Source organism: Lutra lutra, chromosome 13 (assembly GCF_902655055.1).
Source record: "Lutra lutra chromosome 13, mLutLut1.2, whole genome shotgun sequence".
In the NCBI taxonomy this organism is placed as follows: Eukaryota; Metazoa; Chordata; class Mammalia; order Carnivora; family Mustelidae; genus Lutra; species Lutra lutra.
The window spans coordinates 22176300-22198643 of NC_062290.1; the positions used below are offsets into that span (position 1 = coordinate 22176300).

Genomic DNA, 22344 nt, shown 5'->3' on the forward strand with positions numbered 1-22344 from the left:
AATGGCACAATGGGTTGTCCTAGGCAGCTAATGCCAAATAAGTAATTTACATCCAAGACTGGTGAGAACTGCCTGTCAATCCTTTACTGTTGAGTTTCCTTAGGGCAGTGCCTCACCCAAATCCCCCTCTGTGACCATCAGCAGTTTCTTCCCTAGGCTCCTCTCACTGGAATAATTTCCCCTCAGCTACCAGCCTGGTGGCCACCTTGCCAAGGGCAGAGATCACACCCTCAGTAAATGCTGGTGGGTTGACTGAATCTAATATGATATCCTGAAGAATAAAAACATTCTATAAAGTCAGCACCTTATTGTTTTACACAAAGTATCCAGTTTTCAGAAAAAAAAATTTCTCACTTTTTTTCAAAATGTTTTCTTTCTTTCTTTCTTTTTTAAGATTTTATTTACTTATTTGACAGAGAGAGAGAGATCACAAGTAGGGAGAGCAGCAGGCAGAGAGAGAGGGGAAACAGGCTCCCTGCCGAGCAGAGAGCCTGATGCAGGGCTCGATCCCAGGACCCTGAGATCATGACCTGAGCCAAAGGCAGAGGCTTAACCCACTGAGCCACCCAGGCGCCCCTCTCACTTTTATATACATCACCACTCCAATTAAGCATTCTCAAGGCTTTCACTACATTAGGTCCTCAAGGTAGGTTTTCCAATGGTGATAGAAGAGTCATATAACTCAGATTAAATTATGACTAAGTGAAAAAAAGCACCTTTTTCAAGTACTCAGTTCACATTTAGTTGTGTAATATTTAGCTTCAAAAGGTAGCTTTGGGAGCAAAGACTAATATAAGAACAGCTGCCTCAAAACAGTATGTCTTATGTTTTATTGTCATTTTAGTTCTAATCCTTACCCCCAAAGCTTCTAAGATGGGAGACTTCCAGTCTTCAGAGAATATGAATACACTAGATTAGCAGTTCTCAAAGTGTGGTCTCTAGACCTGCAGCCCCAAGATCAAATGGGAATTTGGAGAAATACAAGTTCTCAGGTCCCACCCTGATCTACTGCCTCAAAAACTCAGAAATCTGAATCTGTCCCTCATGGTGATTTGGATGCAGACTCAAGTTTGAGAACAGCTTTTCTAGACACATGAACCCAACTAACAAGTATTTAGCTGTTTAAGTGCCAGGACAAAATATGAAGCTGAAGCTTTGGTTGCCTGGAGATAAATTCCTCAGGGCAGAAAATAACCTGTACCCAAGCTTCTTGCTCAGGGAGGCTTGAGACTATAGTGATATGACAATTTTGTTGCTGAGCGAAGACTGAAGAGAAGATATCAGGGAGAAAAGTAATCCATGGATCTAGAGCAGAGTGGAGGGTTTGAAACATCATCACTCAATTTCAAGCTGATGACAAGAGGCAGCAGTCTTCTGATGGCATGAAGCAGCATGGGGAAGGTAAGAATTGGATCTCTCCGATTTGCTGGAAAACTCATTTGGGAAAGTCACAATCTTAAATGGCACAAATGCCATTTTTAAAATCCCAATTTTAAAATCCCCGTATGAATGCTCTAGCTTTAAAACCAAATGCTACTGACCAGTAATGAAATCTTAAAAAAAAAAAAAAAAAAAAAACTAGGTCATCAAAAATCCCATCTCTCAACTGCTATGAAGATTATAATTTATGTCAAATACTTCCCTACCACCTGGCAAATAGCACAAACTTTTTTAAAAAAAATGTTAATTATCATATTGATGAAATATTTTGTCCTTATTGTAAGTGCTAGAAACACCTAGTAACCAAAAGGCATTCCAAACCTAACCTCACTAGGATTTCAGTTTTACCCAGTGAACTTCAATTCCATGGAAGAACTACATGGCAGAAACCCACATTCAAGTTGCAAAGACCACAAGTGATTAAAAAACAAACAAACAAAAAACCCAAGATTAAATACATCTAGGGATAATGACAATCCTAACATTTTTATGGGTGAAACTACCTGGCATGGCTCTTGGCATATACAGGCAATCAATGTTTGGTTGAATCTGAATTTACTGAATGTGAATTTCTAATCCATATCAAGGCATGGTGTATACCAACATTTGGCTTACCAGGATTTCAAGAACCCCATGATTCCAGGCCATGATTCCAGGCTCACTTGGGGACAGGAGTGTGACTCCTAATTTCAGTTTAGGAAGAAATCACTCTCCTGCTCATATCTTCCAATTGTGAGACAGTTGCCACTCAGTCCTGCTTCCCATACCTGTTTCTGATCCCCAAGACTCAGAGAAGCAGGCATGACTACTGTCTCATTCCCATTTTATGAGTAGGGAAGCAATTGTCTTGGCAATTCCCCAAGATTCCAAACACCCTGAGCAGAGGAGTAGGACTAGCTCTAGAATGCCTCTTCCAGGACCACACTAGCAAACAGAAGTGGTTTCATCAGATTCAAGATAATTGATGAACTGTAAGGTCTAGACCTTCAAAAATCTCAGGAGAGAGAGAGTATCAGAAGCTTGGGAAACAAGAAAGCACATAAGGAAAAAAATGCACCAACAGAAAACGGGACTACTTCTTTAACCCAGAGTCCTTTCAAATGTGCCCCCCTCTTCTTGATGGACATACAGCTTCACAGCCAGCAAGAGACCCTACTTCCCAGTCTCCCACGTGACTAAGTCCCAGTCAGTAGAAATAATGACCAGATTCTTAAGTCACCTGCTGACAAGGACATCCATTTCCTTGGATTTTCCCCACTGCTGGCTGGAAGTGGGGGCTAGGGAAGCCAAAGATGGAAACACAGAGCTACACCGCTGGCCTGGGTCTCTAGGGGAGATACAAACCCCTGTGGTCTCTAAGCCACTTTACTGGTAGGTCTCTGTTCTAGCAACATAACTTCTCTCCTCCTTGTACAGAAAATAAGGGAGGCAGGCAAGAAAAGATAACAGAGAAGATAAATACTATATTAATAAGCCATCGGAATCTGTGGTAGAGAAATGTACTTCATTATACAAGGAAGGGATGAGAGAGAAATCAGCCATAGTAATTAGGGCTTTGCCATTCACTTAATGAGAAGAGAAAATACTTAACAACTCTCTGCATAAACAAATATTATTTTGGCAAAAAACAAACAAAATAATGTTAAATGTATAAAAATGAGGAGGTCTGGATAACAAATGAAAAATATTAAGACAAACTGCCAACAACTTGCTGGATCCTAAGAAAACAAGAACATTAAAAATTCCTTAGGTGCTATTTTTAAATAGCCAGAAAGCCTGGTTTAAAAATATTAACCATTCTTTTCTAAAATATAACAGTTAATAATAGGTATACGAAGAAATGAGCCATATAGCCTTAAAACATGCATGGTCAACTTATTAAAAGCCCAGGGTTATGGGTTTCATCTAATCAAATTAATACAAGCTTTTCCGCCAAGAGGAAGACCGGACTAATGAGAGATCACAATGGCTAGAAGCTGCGGGGAACACCTTAATGAGAAGAACGGGGCTCAGTGCTGGGCGTGACTAACTCAGGTCCACTCTTATAATAGATTAAGTAAGTATTAATGAGACAAACCAGTTGGCATCTCACCTTTTTTTTTTTACGGGTTAATGAATTCCACAGCTTTGTGGACATCATCAATCTTAACAGTGAACATAAGTCGCCCACATGTCTTGAGAAGTGACGCTTGCCAAGGGAGACAATAAAGATTTGAAGATGCTGGACTCTCCTGGAGAAGAGAACATTCTGTCTCCCAGTGAAACACCAAGAAAAAGCAGAGCTTTAATTTGTGACCTCCAATCACAGGAGGATCTTTAAAAAAACACAAGTCTTGATGAAGTTATTTTAGCTTCCCAAATGAAAGTGTCATTAGTAAACCTTCAAGTACTGACTATTCCTAGTCTTGAGTTCCCACTAACTTAGAGGTGTTGATTAGGTTCCAATGCAGTGCGAGTCCACAACCAAATCTATTTGCAAATTCAGAAGTGCCTGCTTCAACTTCCTCTGCTAATGTGTGGACTCTGCTTACAAAACCCACATGAATGATCCCAAAGCTTTGATAAAAACAACAGAGAAGGAAAAGGAAAACCACTTATTGGTACTAAAGCCTTTACTGTAATAAACCAAATATATTTACAATTTATACAAATGTTTAACCTTCAACAAAAATACAAAAAAACATTTCACAAGATGCAAAACCAGGAAACAAGTTCATTGGAGACAGCACTGCTCTACGAAGCACAGAACGTGAGGGGAACCGCAAGGAACAGGAAGGTAATCTCGGCAGATCACACAGACAGACAGGAACAGGCTCTGCCTACACCCCTTGGCCCCTCTGTCCACTCTGCCTCAGTGCTCCGTTTAGTCTAGGTAGATAGGTGACCTTCAGCTGATAGACTTGTCGCCTCCTCTCTGTAGACTCAAAGTAGTTTCATGTCAAGGTTTGGAAACAGGTTTTCGTGGTTTTCTTTCTTCCTTTTAAAGTTACAACTTTTCTATTTCTACAAATTCTCAAAACATTTTGGCCCGATTCAACTATAAACGTTAAACCACATCATGTTTTCAGTAGATGACTTCATAGACTGTAGCCTTCTTGTCCCCTGAGCCAGTGACTATGTACTTATCATCCACAGAGATGTCACAGCTAAGCACGGACGAGGACTCTTTGGACTGGAAGAGAAAACAATGGGCGCAGTTTTAATGGGAACAGAGATGCTCAGGGCCCCTGCTCCTCCCCGAGCTGCCTTCACTTCTGGAGTCCTGGAGAATGCCCCGATCAAACGGTCATTCTGGGCAAGGAGCCCTGACTTACTTACCTGGAATATACTAGCTCCGTAGGGGGTCCGCCAAGCATTGAGGAGGTTGTCTTTGCCAGTACTCACAAACCATTTACCTAGAGTTCGCAAAGGAACATGGAGGTAAAAAAGATTAAAATCCCTCCTTAGCAACCTGGACTTCATCAAACTTAGAGCATTTCTAATCATGAACTATCATGTCTAAGCACTTGGCTAGGATGGGAGTAGAGAGAGCAGGTTTTAAAACCAGGCTCCACTGTGAACCATCTGTGGTCTTGGGTTTTGCCTAAGCAGTGGCAGGGACCGTGTCAGCCCCACAGGCCACCAGATACACTTCAGACAGGATCACATCCAGCACACAGTGGGTCCTCAAATAGTGAATCGATAAAGCTGCTGACCTTGTAGTCCGTTTCCTCACAATGAAATGGGACTAGGAAGGATTAAACGACAAACTTAAGAAAAATGCCAGACATGATATATGGCACACAGAATGTGCTCAGTGACTAATGGCTGTTCATTCCTCCATCCGCCTCAAGGATAAATATTTGACTCCACATGAACTTCTCTCTTCATCTTCACCGCAGAGTAGAACATTGTGGGGTAAGCTGAGTATGCCCTTCTCTGATCCTAGTTCCCTATCCTGCTCAGTCCATAAGGAGTTCCAACATGGCTGCCCCAGGCTTTTGAAAACCTTGCCCCCCTACAGAGTGGTAACTAATTGCCCTCCACCTCTGCGCTTAAAAAAAAATAAATCTGTGTCAAAATCTTATATTAGGCAACTGCATCCCCTGCTGACTTTTCTCACATTAGGAAAACAGGCTGAAACGGACATCATGATGCTCTGAGGGACATATTAAGACAGTAGAATTATTGCATCCAGCTGCTCAGAGAACATTTTTTCCAGACGTGATCTCTACTGTATTTTTTTTTAAGAAGTGTTTTCCATTAAGGCCATTGGTGTCCTCCAGTTTTCTTTCAGCTCAACTCACCACAATAAGCAAATTTTAGGGATAGCACACAGCTCTCATGGAGATGCAGCTGGTACTTGTCAGGCTTATTCACGTGAAGAACTTCCACATTGCTACTCTCCATGCCCACGGCCAGCCACTCCCCAGTTGGGCAGTATCCAAGGGAGAAGATCTGTAGGAAGCAGAACAGGCTTGCTGGTGATTTTGCCCAATAAACCGAGAAGTGAAATGGCAACAAGAAACGGGTAAAACAGCAAGAAGAGGGGGATGTAATCCGCAAACTCTGGATTGCAGTAAAGTCCACAGGACAAGAGACCCAACACAGACCAGCCAAGTGTTAAACACCTTTATGAAAACAAACAGAAAGCTTGGAATACATATATCACATGTGATGAAATTATTCTTTTAATACTTTTTTAAGTTTACTTATTTAAGTCATCTCTACCCCCAATGTGGGCTCAAACTCATGACTCTGAGATCAAGACCCACGTGCTCTACCAACTGAGCCAGCCAGGTGCCCCAAGAAATTATTCTTAATAATAATGACATCTGTGTGTATATTTATGTTTTAACGTGGTCCTTGTCTTCTGCAGATACTAACTGAAATGCTTGTGATGAGATGACATATGTCTGGGGTTTACTTTAAAACAATCCAGTGCAATGAATACTGGTAAGCTGAAAAGAAATTTAAAAAATGATAAAAAAAAAATAAAACAATCCAGTGTTTGGGGGCAGGAATGATACGGGAGACAGGTCATGGGTTCACAACTGTAAAGCTGGGTAACGGGCAAGTGGGCTTTATTGGACACTTCTCTGTACTTCGATATATGCAACAACAGTCTCTGCACTCGTGTACACTTGAAATTTTCCATAAGATTTTTCTTTTTTTTTAAAGACAGACTGTAAACAGTACCCTAACTCATACTGGGAAAAGGGCTGGAATGAGTAAGACTCTAAGAAACTCCACAAAAGATTAACAGGGACATGAAATTTAGTAATATGCATAGATGTACACAAGTAATGATCGAAAGAACAATTCCACCCACAGAAGACACTTAAAAGTGCACTGTCTTTCCCCAAACAAGTCTAGATTCAGACGCTCGCTATCTAACTCATCCCCACACCCACGAAGTTGCCATTTCATATCATTTCAAACCTCCATTAACCTAGTCAGCCACGAGTCCCTTTTCCCAGGGATGCATAATAAAATGGGCATCCACAGAGATACGACTGCATTTTTTTAAGCTCCCCGACGCAAGGGAAATGAATTAACTTCCAGAGCTGTTGTGATTTTTCTTGACTCCTTGTGATAACCCTGCCTATTTTTCAAGCTGTCTTTTTATATGTGAATCAAATAATCCTCTCTCACCCCCACATTGGACGGTGGGAATATGTTCCAACAGGTCAAACCATACGTTTTTCACTGTACGAGTTCCTTCAATGAACTCATCCATAAATCATAAACAAAAGTAACAGGTCTTAACTGATAGGGTTTTAGAAACCGCTCTAAGCATTTCAGGGATGTTGCCTGTCTGTCCGTGGGGGTTGTTTTTGTTTGTTTTAAATCGGCATCTCAAAGTCAAGACTGGTGCCTTTTTCTTACTATGGTGGGCTATGAAGGGAGGGAGAAGGATGCCACTGGCAGACCAGCTCAGAGATTCCCAGGGTGGGGGTAGGGTGGGGGGAGCTCGTCACCTGTGAGGTGAAGTCGTGCTGCTGCAGCTGCCGCCCCTCGCGCAGGTCCCAGGACCTGACCGTGTTGTCCAGGCCGCCTGTCCAGAGCTTGGTGCCGTCGTTAGAAATGTCAATACAGCTGGCCCCGTCTGTGTGGCCCTGGAATTGCCTGATAAAACAAACCAGATTGAATAATGATTTCCTGCCAGAGCTCAAGGTAAACACTGTTGTGTTGTTAGTTTTGGACGTGGTGTGTGTGTGTCATCTCTTCAGTGTCTGCTGATGTGCAAGATCACACTAACCTTCCCCTGAGGAGGAAACAGCACCTGCAGATTTTCCTTTTCTTTTTTCACGGTCCAAGTGCTAAAGATGTGGAATGCCATTTTAGGTCATCACACGGGAGAACTTAAATACACTCTTATAGCTCTTCTTACAAATCGTCTGGAAGGGAAAATTCCTCCCAGGTCTGGAAAAGTGTTTGAGTGTTAAAGGGAAAAAAAAAAAAAAACCCACAAAAAAAGACACACAGAATCCAGAGTATATTCTGTAAAGAAAGATGTAGGCCTATATCACAACGTTAGGAGCTTGGGGTCCAGAAGCGCTAACTTTTCCATGAGTGAATCCATAGGGCGATGCCCTACATGGCAACAAAGCATGAGCTCACATATTTACTCAACCTTGCTTTCTGGGTTAGAAACAACCCTGCATTAGGAAATCTGGACTCCCAGAGACAAAGGGTCATGCTGGCCTCCTGAATCAAGGGCCAGCATGAGACAAAGCTAATTGCTGAGGATGACCCATGGGCACCTCAGCAGGGACCCTGCCTTGAAGCGGAGCACAAGGTTGTTCTCTTCAAGGGAACTCTAGTGCTTCAGTCAAACAACACTACCAGAACCAATCAACCAACAGAGATTTGCAGAGCACAGATGCTCTGCCAGGCCAAAGGCGGGTGGTTTGCTGAGGGAGAGGCTAAGGTGAGCCACCGCAAGGTTGGTGATCTGTGGATCCAGACCCAGTTTTGATTGCCAAGACAGAGCCAGCAGGGACATGACCAGAACAGGCCCAATCACTATAGTGAACCAGAAGGGATGCATGAGAATGGCTCGGGAATTTCAACACCCGAAGTTTCTAGGTCTGTCCTTCCTCTAAGTTCCCCTCACTTTATTGTTCCCACAGAATTCCAAACTTTTAAACTGAGCTTAGAATTTGAAGAGCGTGGAAGACAAGACAAAAGCAGCACTTGCCATGAATTCTGAGACAAGATGACAACTATCACTTCAAAAACTATTCCTCTAAAAATTATTCTGAATGTCCGTCTTAGTCCTCTCCCCCTTACGCACCTGCCCCATCCCATGCACGCATACCCCAACCAGCCCCACTTTCCTCCAAGACTCCCCACAGGTCACACAGGACTACTTGAAGTCCCAGACCCATCTTTTGAAAGTTCTACTATTCCTTTCCTCAAACTTTTACTCCTTGACTAAAAATGGTTTTCTCTACAGACTTGAGCCGCCTGGTGGCTGCTCCTCCAACCTCCGTCCACAAATCTTGGTGCTACTCTCAGGCTTCTAGAAGGGAGGTGCTGACCGTGCTGGGTCTTGGTCGATACTGAGATATTCAGTGGACTCTATGACACCCTCTCACACAGAGCAGCTGTTAGCCACACGTGGCCAACCCAAAGTGAGCAAGAAATTCGTAAAGCACTACCCCATTATATCCAGCAGGTGTTTACTCACGGGGGCTAAAAGAGAGCAGGAATTCAGAGCACAGACATGAGAACAGCATGCCTGCGCTGCATCTTGTCTCCCCCGCACCCGACTGTGTGAGCCAGGCAGGCAGACTTAACCTTTCTCTGCCTCAGGTTCCTTACCTATAAAATTGGGATAATAGCAGTGCAGCTGTTATAAGGATTAAATGGATTAATATTTGAAAAGCCCCTAGAATAAAAATTTTGAAAGTGCTATTTATTGAGTAGTTTTTTTGTTTTTTAAAGAAGAAAGAAAAAAACAAGCAAAGAAACAAACAAACAAACAGCAAACACTGGCTAGGCTAAAAGTTTGAAGGGACTGTCTGCTATATCTACTTGTGTCCATTCTGCTCATTCTGAGCTGCCAAGAGCATGACAAGAGCAAACAACAGCAACAGCATCAGCCACACGCAGGGACAGAGCCTGACTTGGTGACAATGACTGGATTCCTACGGAGAAGGTTTGGAGGGAGACTAAGCTGCTATGACTTCGAAAATCCATCCCTTTGCTCTGGCACAGGGACCCAAAGCATCAAAGGAGCCCTGCTAAATCATCCACCAGCCTACCACCATACCATAAACAAAGAGCATTTCTGAGCAAAGAAAATAGGGAACGAAAAGGCAGAACACAAGCCAGGTTTACCTGGGATGTTTAGTGCTTCCCTTTGTAAAGACTTTTCTATAACATCTCTGGTGTGGACTCTGACTTCAGCAGAGGGAAGGAGCTAGTCAGAGCCAAGGAGAGACACAGAGGTGGCAGGACTGTGGCTGTCACCACAGTTAAGAGGATAGACTTCAGGAAGGCAGGCTCATTCCTGGGTGGAACGACACCTGGACAGCACTGATTTAGTAACTGAGAAACATGCATACTTTAAAACAATTTTGTGGGTGAATTTCACAGAATCAACCTCTTAAAATAAAAAAATCATTTATTTGACAGAAAGCATGCACTCACAAGCAGGGGGAGCAGCAGGCAGAGGGAGAGGGAGCAGCAGGGTTCCCACTGAGCAGGGAGCCAGACTCTAGGCCCGATCACAGGACCCTGAGATCATGACCTGAGCTGAAGGCATCTTGAGCCATCCAGGCACTTCTGGAATCTCCTCTTCTAATGTCCCTTTGTTGATTTTCTGTTATCCTTTATCACTCTGTTCCTGTTTCCCCAACAAGGTTCTAGCGAAAGCCAAAAGCACCTAGTATCAAGGACCCTCCGTACCAACATGTAATCCATGGTATGTATGCTGTCCCTTGGCAAAAGTCAGGAATATTTTTTTAGTAAGTCCAGCATCTGTAAGTGGCTAGAGAATGGGGATGTTAGGGAGGTAATAGAAAGTGTGGAGGATACCAAGTATGGCAGCAAGGCTGTAAGCCCCCCAGAGGGCAGCGTCAGTTTTGTCTTCACACTCCCAATATCTAGCGCTCTAAGCCCAGCACACAGGAGGCTCTTCACATGCACTGAGGGCCTGCGTGAAGCCTGAGAAGCAGGAGGCCTTCAGGCCCAGGTACCCAAGGAGGGAAGCCCCACCATAGAAAACTAGAGTTGCTTACCTCACCAGCGTCTGGTTGTGCAGGTCCCAGACGGCGATGTTACCATCACTGCAGCACGAGAAGCAGACCTTGGAGTCGGGGCTGATGGCCAGGGCATAGCACGCGGGGGCCGAGGACGTCAGCTCTGCCTTGATGCGTGGGGTCGGAGCCGCTAGGTCCCAGATGGACAGAGTGCTGGCCTCCCCTCCCACGATGAGGGTGCAACCATCAGGGAGCAATTTGCAGGAACGGATGTAGTTATCCCTGTTCTGTGAAATAAACAGCTCCATTGCTATGATGCATGATCAAGCAATAACAATACCATGCTCTCTAGCTGCTATCTTGATTTTTGACTTGAAAAAGTGGTATTTCACAGACACCAGCAGGGCAAGAGTTCTGTAGCAAAGAGTGAGATCCAGTTGTAACTTTCCCCTTTGAAACAGTCAACAAAACAAACTCCGAGCCTCGCTCATGGGCAAACACTTAGATGGAACTTTTCCTGACATCCAGTTTCCTGCTGAGTAGAAAGAATCGAAATGATCAGCAGATGCGAGGTATGTGTGTACATACTTCTCTGTGAAGAAACCACTTTTCAAAGCTAGTTTATAAATCTCTGACCTCATCACCCTCCCTTATTTACTATTTGGAAAATGCAGACCTGCTGCCTATGTTCTGGTTTTCATTACTTTTGAATCTCTATCTAAGGCTTGTGTTGACTCGTCATTAGTCACGGGATCCTTCTTAGGACTTTAACGGAGCTGCTTCCTCAAGGGGTAACACGGCTGCTGCCATATTCAAGCCTCTCGGTCCAAAGAAATTGATAAAAAAGAGGGCATTTCTCTATCAAAACCAGCACATATTTAAAAAGGAAGGTGGGAGGGGCATGTGGGTTGCTCAGTCAGTTAAGTGTCTGACTCTTGATTTCGGCTCAGGTCACGATCTCAGGGTTGTGGGATCAAGCCCTGCATCGGGCCCCGTTGCTGGGCATGGAGCCTGTTGAAGGTTTGTTCCCTCTCCCTCTGTCCAGCCCCACCTCTTAAAAAGAAAGAAAAAGAAAGGTGGGACCTAAAATGACCCTCCCCTCCCTTAAAGAAATAATTGCTATCCTTCAACCCAAATAGAACTGAAGTTTTCCCTATGCTTTGACCATGGCCTATTATTCAAAGATGAGACAAAACTTTAAGCATGTAAATTTCAACAAAGGTGACGAGGGTCACAAAATACTCTTACTATTATAGAATGTCGGCCTATGTTGAAACATGTTGAAATTTCATTAATGGAGATCTTTTAAAGTTATCTGATTAAAAAGCAAATCAATAACTACTAGAGAAAAAATGCTGTTGTATCTCAAAAAACACTGCTGTTCTTCTTTTTGAAACATCTGGCTCTGGAATCCTCGGCAGTGGCTGGGCAGGTGGTGGGTAAACCACACCCGCTGCCATAGCAGAGTGTGGGCAGGCTCCATATCGGGGGTGAGGTGGCCCTGATTCTGCTTAAGGCCAGTGGTACATGGGCTGTAAAATCTGGGCTCACAGTTTATAGAGATCGGAACATGTCCCAACATGTTCTGTGATCCTGAAAAATGCAAAGCAGTATTCTCCTACCCTGGGAGCAGGATGATGGAGTAGAGCGCTCCGGGAAAGCATTCTCACCATTCCCGGTTTGCTGGCGGCCGCCCCGTTTTCTGGCACCGTGATCTGTTAACCTTTCCTGAAGTTAAGGTAATAAAACCCAGCCAGCCCTCCCAGGTCTCCCTGAAAACACAAACCCTGTTCAGAATACTTTTTTATGCCATGTTATCAAATGTTTACTATTCAATATTTATCCGAAGGCTGTAGGGAAATTAAAAGTTGAGTGGATTGCAGGGCTCAGAGTCCAGACCTCGCTGTGCTTGCATGCATTAAATGGGAAACCCCCTTTTGAATACACACTCAAACAAGGACAGCTTCTGTAAACTACTGTAAAATATTTTTTAAAAGAAGTCCCCCAACTCTGGGATTTAACCACCCAAAGAGCAACAAATGAAGCCTTCACATTTCAGGGAGAGGGATGGGGGGGCTACACAGCTAACGCAGGAAACAGAAAGGCTTCCATTTCCTCATAATGGGAATAAAACCCAGGCCCAAACAGCCATTTCCTTATTCAGTCTCCAGGGAGACATTACCCTCGTGAGCCAGTTCCTGTTCGCTCACCAGACAGTCGAGCTGAGAGACGGGACTCTTGTTGCCGGGGTGGCTGATGTCCCAGACCTTGACGCAGCCCTTGCCGCCCGTGTACACGTGTCTCGTGGGGTTGCTGATGGTCACCGCGCACACCACCTCCCCGTGGTTCAGGGTGTTGATCTGGCGCGCGTGCCGGGGGATTCCAGGTCCGATGAGGGCGTCGGGGGGGAAAGGGACAGGCTGCATCTGGCCGTCTGCGGTGACATGGAAGGAGTACGCACTTTTGGAAAGGAGACGGTTGGAGAGAAAGACAGGAGAGGAGACAGAGAAAACATTTATCATAAAGCAGTTGGCCATTAGCTCAGCAGCATTTATGAGGAGGACAAAGGGAAGAATTTTCCTGAGGATTTTCTTGGAATCAGTAGAAGCTAAAGTATTTACCAAAGGAGCAAATTTAAAATACATAACAGAAGTCTAGAGTATACCAAAGGACAGGTACATTGAACTTTATTTTTTAAATATTTAATTATTTTTCAATTGTACCTGACCATTCCATAAGGCACTCCTTCCAATCACATATAAAATGCTAACTATGCTTCCAAATTAACATAAAATACCTCCCTCCATGTACCTTGTAAAATTGTATGATTTCCTAGCATAATTTTAAATGATTATTTTTTTATGCTTCAGACAAAGCCCTTAGAACTCCTAGTAATTTCACATAGTAAACAGGATATTTCAAGACTGACAAACAAAAGCAGTTTTCTAAATGTACCAGTTTCAGGCTTGAATTTATTCTCTTTGGCATAATCAACAGAAAATAATAAAAGATTCTCCTACACCAAATAGGTTGGCGATAGATTTCAACTTTTCTCCTTGACGATCTCCGTGTCTCCCTTGGCCACGAACCCACTTTATCTAAGGCAGCAAAGCTACTCTTTGCTTCTCTCCCCAGCTTTACCACATTCTCACCACTGAGATGTACAAGGCTCAACATACATGAGCTGCGGGGTGGCATTAAGCTCATAACTTCCCAGAAAGTGGCTCTGGGGGATGTAGAAGCTCTCTGTACTTTTGGCTCAATTTTGCTACGAACCCAGAACTGCTCTAAAAAGTAAGGTTTATTAATTAAAAAGAATTTTAAAGGGGGTGCACTGGGGTTCCTGCCTGCCCTCTCTTCTTACTTTTTCCTACTGCTTTAACTGTGAGCAAGGTAATGAGAGCTCCACAAGCCCTTGGGGGCCACAGCTGACTCTGAAGTTGGAAATCATCAATTGCTGAAGGAAGTAGAACCCAAAGATAGAATGCAGAGGCCCTGGTGACACTATGGGGCTGTGATACCTGCCCTGGGCTGCTGACAGCTGGTATCTTTTACGGGAGAAAGAAATAAACTTTTTTTTTTTTTTAAAGATTTTATTTATTTATTTGACAGAGATTACAAGTAGGCAGAGAGGCAGGCAGAGAGAAAGGGGGAAGCAGAGAGCCCAATGCAGGACTTGATCCCAGGACCCTGAGATCATGACCTGAGCCAAAGGCAGAGGCCTAACCCACTGAGCCACCCAGGCGCCCCAAGAGAAATAAACTTTTAATGTTACTTTAAGATCTTGTTTTCCTCCCCTGTTCAATACGAACAAACCTAATCCTAGGACATTCTTGTTTCTACCCCAAAATCTTAAAGCATATTTTCTGCTTTGAAATCTAATGATTTAAACTCCAAGCACTAATATATCACACACATTATAAAACATGCACAAAGAAAAGATACTTTAGAGGATGAAAGATATACAAGTGCTAATATCTACCCCCAACATCCAAACAGATGGATTTATGGATTTTGAAGAGCACTGCTTTCATTTTATTCTTCTCTGAAGCATCACTAGGCATTCTAGTAGCTCAACATGCAGCCTTTTCTGTAGGTCTGCTTACACAACAAATGAACTATGTAGAGTTTCCTCCTTCCTGTGACCCTCTGGGATAAGTCTGGGCCCTTTCTGGAACTTGTCATTGGCACCTTGCAGTCCCTTTACAGATCTGAAGACTATGGGTATTAACACAGAACTCCAATTTTCATTTTAATGCTAACTCAAATTTTGTAAAATAACTTAGCATGCACAAAACAGAAAACTGACACAGGATATCAGGTTTCCAACCTGCTTGCACATAAAACCTATGTACTTCCCTAAGCTTGAGAAGAAAATATATGCTATTATTTTTGCTCTATGAAAGGAAAATATCAAATTCATAAAGGCTTTGAGAAAGAACTTCCCTTTCCCCCAACCAAAAGACACGATCTTAAATATATGTTATTTCCTGACAAACTGGTTCCAGCAACTAATATTATGTGGCTAGCTGGACCAAATCCTTAACATTACTCTTAATTTGATAATTGAGCACATAATGGGAACCCTATAGAATGTCCTAGAAAATAAATATGCATATAGAACAACTATAGCTCAAAGCCCCTACAAGAAAACAAGCCACCGAGTCCCCTATTTTTTATGCAACAGTACCCTTTGGTGTCCTTAGTAACATCTCAGGCCCACATGATATTTTAATACATGTGCATTAGAGTTAACAGAACCTATGCCATTTATTATGGGATATTCAGAGCTGGAATCAAATAGCATTGTATGGCCCTTGAAGATGGGACCACCATAAGAACTGGAGCTTAACTCTATTCATGTTCTAAAAGAATTCTTCAAGGTCCAGTAGCAATTATGTGACCCCCTAAGCTGGGTCTGAAAATGACAAAGAACTAGGTAAAGCTGGAGAAATGACCAGAGTGTTTTCATGAAACAATCAAATGGAATGTATTTGCTTAAAACAGTGCCTGACGTGGGGAGAGAACTTGCCTCTTAAAGCTTTCTGTGTGAGAATAATGGCACATGTGAAGGTCCGTTTCTCCATCGGCCATAAATCAAGGTGGGCGCCTCCAGGTAGGCAAACTCCCCGTCAGGCTCCCTTTTAGCAATTCTGGAGTTTTAGGGTAAGAAAATTTTACCTTGCATCACTTGGAACCCCTCTTGCTATGGAGTTCAGCGTTCCAGGTTAAAACAGATGCACAGAGTGTAGACAGAAAGCTGTACACCCATTTTTGGAAGACACCCGTCTCTCTCCCAGGTGTCTTCTTTAAATACACAGGAGGTCTGTGATCATCATACCGAGGCAATTTAAAATTGATTCACAGAGCAGTGAACCGTTGCCAGAAGCTGGGAACATTTCTGGGTCCCCGGGGAAATGCACATGGATGTTAATACATTAGTCACAGGGGGCCTCACAGGAAGCTGGTGCTGCCTGCGGTGCCGGAGAGCCTAATCAAATGAACAAACCAGAATGACACAAAGGGCTGATGGGTCTCAAAGAGGGATCAACTGGAAGGAAAAACCAAGGGAGCCGACGAGAGTCTGGAACTAGTTATTCACCTACAGGAAGTACAAGCATATCACTGAGCAAAGGCCCCACTGATGGCATATCATGACGATGTTACAGGCATCCCAGAAGGAAACGGGAGATCCTCTACTTATTGAAGAGCTAGGAAAAGTAAAATCAACCAGGAAGGGGAATTTATAAACATGGAGCGAGGATTTATAAATATCTCCCAAGCCTAAATTCAGAAAGAGGCCGGCCACTGAAGAATGCATATGGAATGACTGGATTTATAGAATTTCAAACACGGGCAGAATTCATCTGTGATGTTAAGCCAGAGGGGGGTGGTTCCCATCAGCTACAGGAGAGGACACAAGAGGGGCCTCTACAGTGAAAAGTCACTTAGCTATACACACGATTCACTCACTTTTCCCTATGTCTATCTCAATTTTAAAAGCTGAAATTTGTTTGTTCACGAAAAAGTCGAGAGGGCTCCTGACTGATGATTAAGTGGACGAGGTCCACGGCCAGGACAGAGCCCAGACTCAGGTGTTAAATGTACGGGAGATGCCCGGCTCACTGGCCTAACTATGGCCATCCTTCCTGGCCTGACTATCTATCTGCAGCCTATTAGCATGTCCATTCCTGATCCAAAGGACAGACATATAACCAAGTATGAGGGATGCAGGAGTTGCTCTAAGGGTGAAAAGAGCTGCAAAACCATTAAACACTGAACACCATGCTCCACACCTACAGGACCTTCAGAGAATGGGAGCATCGATATCAAACACACGACTTAAAAAGAGGAAAGTGAGGGTATGCTGAATCAAGGGCTCTCTTATCAACCAGTGGGCGAGTGTGGGGACCAGGAATGCAGAAAGGGAGGAAGGTGCTGGGGTGTGCATCAGGAAAGCATGTGGCAATGACAAGGCAAAGGAAATCCATAGATCCTGAAGGGCGAGAATAGAGAGACAGCCCTTGGCAAAGAGGAGAAGAGGACATGTAGCTAGGACCGTGGCAAACGTGAGGCAAAAAGGGTGAGTTCCGGGGCGCCTGGGTGGCTCAGTGGGTTAAGCCACTGCCTTTGGCTCAGGTCATGATCTCAGGGTCCTGGGATCGAGTCCCACATCGGGCTCTCTGCTTAGCAAGAAGCCTGATTCCCTCTCTCTCTCTCTCTCTCTGCCTTCCTCTCCGTCTACTTGTGATCTCTCTCTGTCAAATAAATAAATAAAATCTTTAAAAAAAGAAAAAAAAAAAAGGGTGAGTTCCTCGCACCCTCATTAGGGGCAACACTGCTGGTGCCACCCACCTGCACCCAAGAAAGCCTCCGAGAACTCAGCCCCTGATCCAACCCAGCTTTCTGCCCAAGTACCTGCTGATCAGGATCAAATTCCGAAATCTGGTTGGAGAACTGAAAAGAATAAAGCCCCCTGGACAGCACAGATGTAAAAACTAAATGAAATCAAACTCTTTTGGAGCTGAGGACACTTTCTTTATTGGGCACACAGCAGAGGTGAAGAAACTCAAAGGAAGGAGTCCCCCCCCCCAACCCCCCCGGGGAAGCCTCCTGGGGACAGCGGCAAGCTAGAAAACAAGACTACGCTTTGGAGAAGCAGGTTGTTTTTCTTCCTAGCAGACTGGTGCTAATAAAACTATGCTGTGCTCTGTGGCCAACGGAAAACAGGTGTTTACAGAGTCGTTGGTTTGCTGGAAATAGACAGGAACAGCAGCAGTGGGATCCAGTAAATGGTGATGAAGAACCATGGCCCCAGAGATCATGGCTGCAGCCAAGACCCCGCCGCCTGTGGACTTGGCACTCTCGATGGGGAAGCTCGTGCTGTCTTAACAAGTATCAAAAATCCAATCATGTCAGAAACCCTCACATGCTCTTCGGGGCTCGCCAAGCCCTTCATGATATGGCTAGGCCTCAGTTCATGTGACCGTCCTGCATCCGAAACTCCCTGCCACATGGGATGACGGGCCAGTCCCCTAAAATACCACACACTGTCACATCTCCCAAGTTGTGCACAAACTGTTCCCTCTGGCCTGGAATAGCACCGCCTCCCTCCTAAGTGCTTGTCACTTGTTCTCCTCCTCAGTCTGCCACAACCTCCCCAGGAGGGATGATTCTTTTCCAGCGTGCTGGCTCTTCCTGTAAGTCTCAGCTACGGCACGTATCACGCTGTGGACGGCTGCACGTGTTTACACTTTTCATTCGGTGTCTTGCCACAGCAGAGTTTTCAAAGGTGGGCTGACTTCGCCAGGCGGCTGGCACTCAGTACCTGAATCTCAACATCCCAAGTCATCATCGTACCCTACTCACTTAGAAATAGAGGCACAGAGGTCGCTCTGGCAAGGAGAGTAAGCTACAAGAAAGTAGAGGGTCCTCTAACCACCTGGGTTGTGCCAGCCAACTTTCCCCAAGAAATTTCCAGTTGTCCTACCAAATGTCACAAAGAGACAGTACCAACATTCCTGAGGGGGGAAACTGGTCCCTAGAGAGCCTATTTGGACCAAAACAAAAGGCAATGAAAGCAACCACAGTGATAGAGTGAAATCCATGGTCCTTCCCCAAGTCAGCAGTGCCCAATGGACATGGGACCCTTCCAGAAGCTTCCACAGGTCACAGGCAGAAAAGCATGATCCTGTGCTGGCAGCCTAAAAGCATACCAAAGAGTTAAAAAAAAAAAAAAGAAAGTGAGGAGACACAGAATAGAGGTTCAGCTAGTCACTAATAAGGTGTGGGAGCACAGACAACTTACTTGTGCCTCATTTCCCTATATTTACAACATGCCCTTAGAAAACTTGCCCACTAAACACAACTGCGGAGGTGTGGTGTAAATGAAGCTGCATGAGAAAGTACTTCCAGAAAAGCACGACACACAACATAGATTCAACCTCTGGTTCTCGTATCAGGAGGTAGCTCTTTATCCCTTATTATTTGGAGAGAAACAGCAGCAGTGCAGGGGAGGGTCACTGGCCCACTTGGCTAGTAAGTGGAAGGCCCATGATTCAAGTTCAGGGCATCAAGGGCAGGCCTGCCACAAAAGTAGAGCTCTTGATCTTCACCCTAGCTTCCCACTGGCACTACATTGGGCATTATCATCTCCTTGAGAGGGAAAACACGTGCCCGTCAGGATGAAGACAGGCGGCCTACACAAGAGAAATCTTCTCGTGTCAATGTCATCAGGGCACTTCATTATAGAGTCCTGGCCCCAGAGGTTTTGAGGCCTGGGGCATCAGGGTCATCCTAAGGTAGATGAGAAGAGTGTAATTTATGATTGTGGAGCATACTCTTTGCTTCAAGAACTAGTATAATGAAGGTGGTGGCGCGGGGACTGGGATGTGAGGTCGTAAGGAAATCAGAGTCATATTATTCTATGATTTCAGTAAAAGAAAATAGGTCCTTGGGAATACAATTCCTCTATTTATGGTAAAATCTCCTTCACTGCCGACATAACTTTACCTTTAACATTTCTTCAGGTCTGCATATCTAACTCATAACATCTATAAAACACAGGATTTTTCCAGTTTGGTATCCCGGCATTTTTCCAAACAGCAAATATACAGATTGGGGCACAATTCTGACCCTATTTGGAAGATAGCATATCTATGTGAATGTAGGGCTTTAGTAACAATTAAATTATAAGGCGAGAACTTAAAGCATTAAGACGGGAGACTCTGTGTTTTTCTTATTCATGACTTTAGCGTATACCTGACTATTCCCATTTTTTGAAAAGGCAAATGCAGAACCTTTTAAAATGGACTTTAAAAGAAAATTACTCCAGAAAATTCTCCAGAGAAAACAGGAGATGGTCTAGTCGATAATCTAGGAGGTTCTCTAGCAAAGTTAGTATTTGTGATTCTGAATTCTAGGCCCTACTTCCTCTACCAACTAAATGTCTGAAAACCTGTAGGGCACCTGGGTGATTCAGTTGGTCGTGTCTGCCTCTGGGTCAGGTCATGATCTCGGGTCCTAGGATCGAGTCCCCTGTCAGGCTCCCTCTGCCCCTACTCGTGCTCTCTCTCTCATAAATAAAAATCTTTAAAAAAATAAAGGCTTGTGCTGGGCAGCAACAAGGCCCCCACGCAGGACAAAGATTGAAACCGGAGAGATTCCTGGATAAAAAGTAAAACAAAGGAAAGTTTAAAATACAGCCCTTTCAAAGCTCAATTTGAAAATTCTAGCAAAAGAACCAACCAGTACAGGCAAACAAACATTATGTGAGCAAGAAAGAAGCAAAGCACACTTACATCTGATAAACTGAAAGGGGTTTCTGAGAAGGGGAAGAAGGACAGAGAGATGTACAGGGAGGTCAAATCTCTAGTAGCTAAACATAACTCACATCAAAATAAAGGGCTTTCCATTTCAATATATTCTCAAGAAATCAGCTACACATTCCCAGAAGATCAAAGAGTAGAAAAACAGAAATTAAACCCAAACCCATATGTGATAATGAGACATAAAACAAGCATGTTACTTTTGGCGTTTAATAGACTAAAAACACCCAAATACCAAAACCAGTGAAAAGAGGGCTGAATTAAGTTTCAAATCCACTAAATAAGCCAACTGTGGATTCTAGACATGGTCAACAGAGGAACCAGAAGCAAGATCAGGACTGGAAAATGGGATGGGGAGTGGGGGCAGGGGTTGACCACAGAAATGTCTTCTTGGCTAGAAGACGGAATGGCCGCTCTTCACTGCTGCAAAACATGTTTTCCTAAGAGGCAATTTTACCCCATATGTACTTAAGATTTTCTTTTCTCTTTAGGATCCAACTCCAAAAAGGCACTTTAAAGATTTATTTAAACAGTAAACGAGTGGGTGTAAGATTTCTCAATTACATGTCTAGCATTAAAACACAGGGTGAAGGAACCTGGAACAAAGCTGGATCTTAAGCCAAACTATTATTAGTCTGAGTTATTACTGACCTCTAGGTGCTACTACTCGAGGCAGGAAGGGCACAGCCTCCAAGCATGGATGGAAAGGAAAGTGGTACTTCGGGGCCAAAACGCTGTCTTGGGGTGGGGAAGGGCGGAGTGAGGCACAGCAAAGAGATGTTGACCTAACTAAACTTCAGAATATCTCTTACCAGGATCTCCACAAGGCTCAGGGGAACACATTTCCTAAAACTAAAAGTGAGTTCAAGAGAAGCTGAGCAAACAATACCAATTAAATCTCGCCTCGAGGGTTTAAAAACACAGTTGGGGTGACCTCTTATAAATCAGCAGTGCTGAACTCTAAAATGCAGAATGTGAATCTTTGGAAAGGATGAGTCACAGTCTTGCACAATCCCGGACTCATCTCCCACCTCCTCAATGCACCAGATATTTGTTTACTGTGTATTTGTATTCAAGGGGACAGAGGGCCTTCACACGCTTCAGTTCACATAGGGAAGAGGCAGGTAGAAATCGGACATGTGCACATGATAGTAACTCAAGGTCAAGGCGTGCAAAGTGTCCCAGGACATTACAAGGTGCTCCAGGCACCAGCAAGGTCCCATCACCAGACATGCTTGGGCAGAGGCACGCAGCTGCTTGGTGAGGCGAGCGTGGGAAACTTGAACCACAGATGAGCACTTACACTAGAGGTCCTCTCGAGATCCTTCCAGCCCCACTGGAACTCTCCTGGCTCTACTGCCCAGAAGGAACTCTTCCATGTGCACAGGAATCCCTCAAGCTCCCCCTGTACTGGGACCATGTGGCAGGCTGTCCCCTCTACCTGCAATGGTCCACTGCTTCTGCCCCCTCTGCTCTTTGGGCTTGTTCCTTCTGCACATGCTTAGCTTTCAGTGTCTCCTCCTCACCCCGAGGAAGCCCTTCCCATCCTAACCGTCGTCACTCCTTACAGATTTGCCTGCCACCCGCTGCTCTGCCTTCACAGCGCCTCACAAACATACTCCAGCACTTGTAACTTTTCCACATCCGCAGGCCCCCGGAAGGCAGGGAAGATGAACATTCTCTTTCCTGGAGCCTGCACAGCGTCTAGCACAAAGCCTGACACATAATTCTTGCTCAAATGTCCATGAGTAACCAGCTGTCGCCCTACCCAAATATTACTTTGATTGGTATTTGTCAGAGGCTGACATTTGCAAACCTTTACACAACTCACTCACCCTTACCCTGGCCATGTTGGTTTGTCACCATTTCTCTTAAGTGTCTCAGAC

At 44.3% G+C, this 22344-nt stretch overlaps 1 protein-coding gene, 1 long non-coding RNA gene and 1 pseudogene across 5 annotated transcripts in view; 1 reads left to right on the plus strand and 2 right to left on the minus strand.

Annotated features, from left to right (window-relative positions):
• LOC125082941 (spermatogenesis-associated protein 31D1-like) overlaps window positions 1-22344 on the plus strand; it is an 894603-nt pseudogene that overhangs the window by 291729 nt on the left and 580530 nt on the right.
• The window catches only part of LOC125082854 (uncharacterized), a 571692-nt gene that overhangs the window by 267999 nt on the left and 281349 nt on the right, over window positions 1-22344 (minus strand). The gene's annotated exons all lie outside the window — the stretch shown is intronic.
• Window positions 4035-22344, minus strand: part of LOC125082848 (transducin-like enhancer protein 1) — an 87557-nt gene continuing 69247 nt past the window's right edge. For all 4 annotated transcript variants that reach the window (XM_047698674.1, XM_047698672.1, XM_047698671.1 and 1 more), the window contains exons 15-20: window positions 12842-13091; window positions 10671-10918; window positions 7401-7548; window positions 5727-5877; window positions 4759-4835; window positions 4035-4612 (exon numbers count right to left, since the gene is read on the minus strand). In XM_047698674.1, coding sequence (XP_047554630.1) covers window positions 4505-4612; window positions 4759-4835; window positions 5727-5877; window positions 7401-7548; window positions 10671-10918; window positions 12842-13091 — 982 coding nt within the window. In that variant the 3' untranslated portion in view covers window positions 4035-4504. The remainder of the gene's footprint in view (window positions 4613-4758; window positions 4836-5726; window positions 5878-7400; window positions 7549-10670; window positions 10919-12841; window positions 13092-22344) is intronic.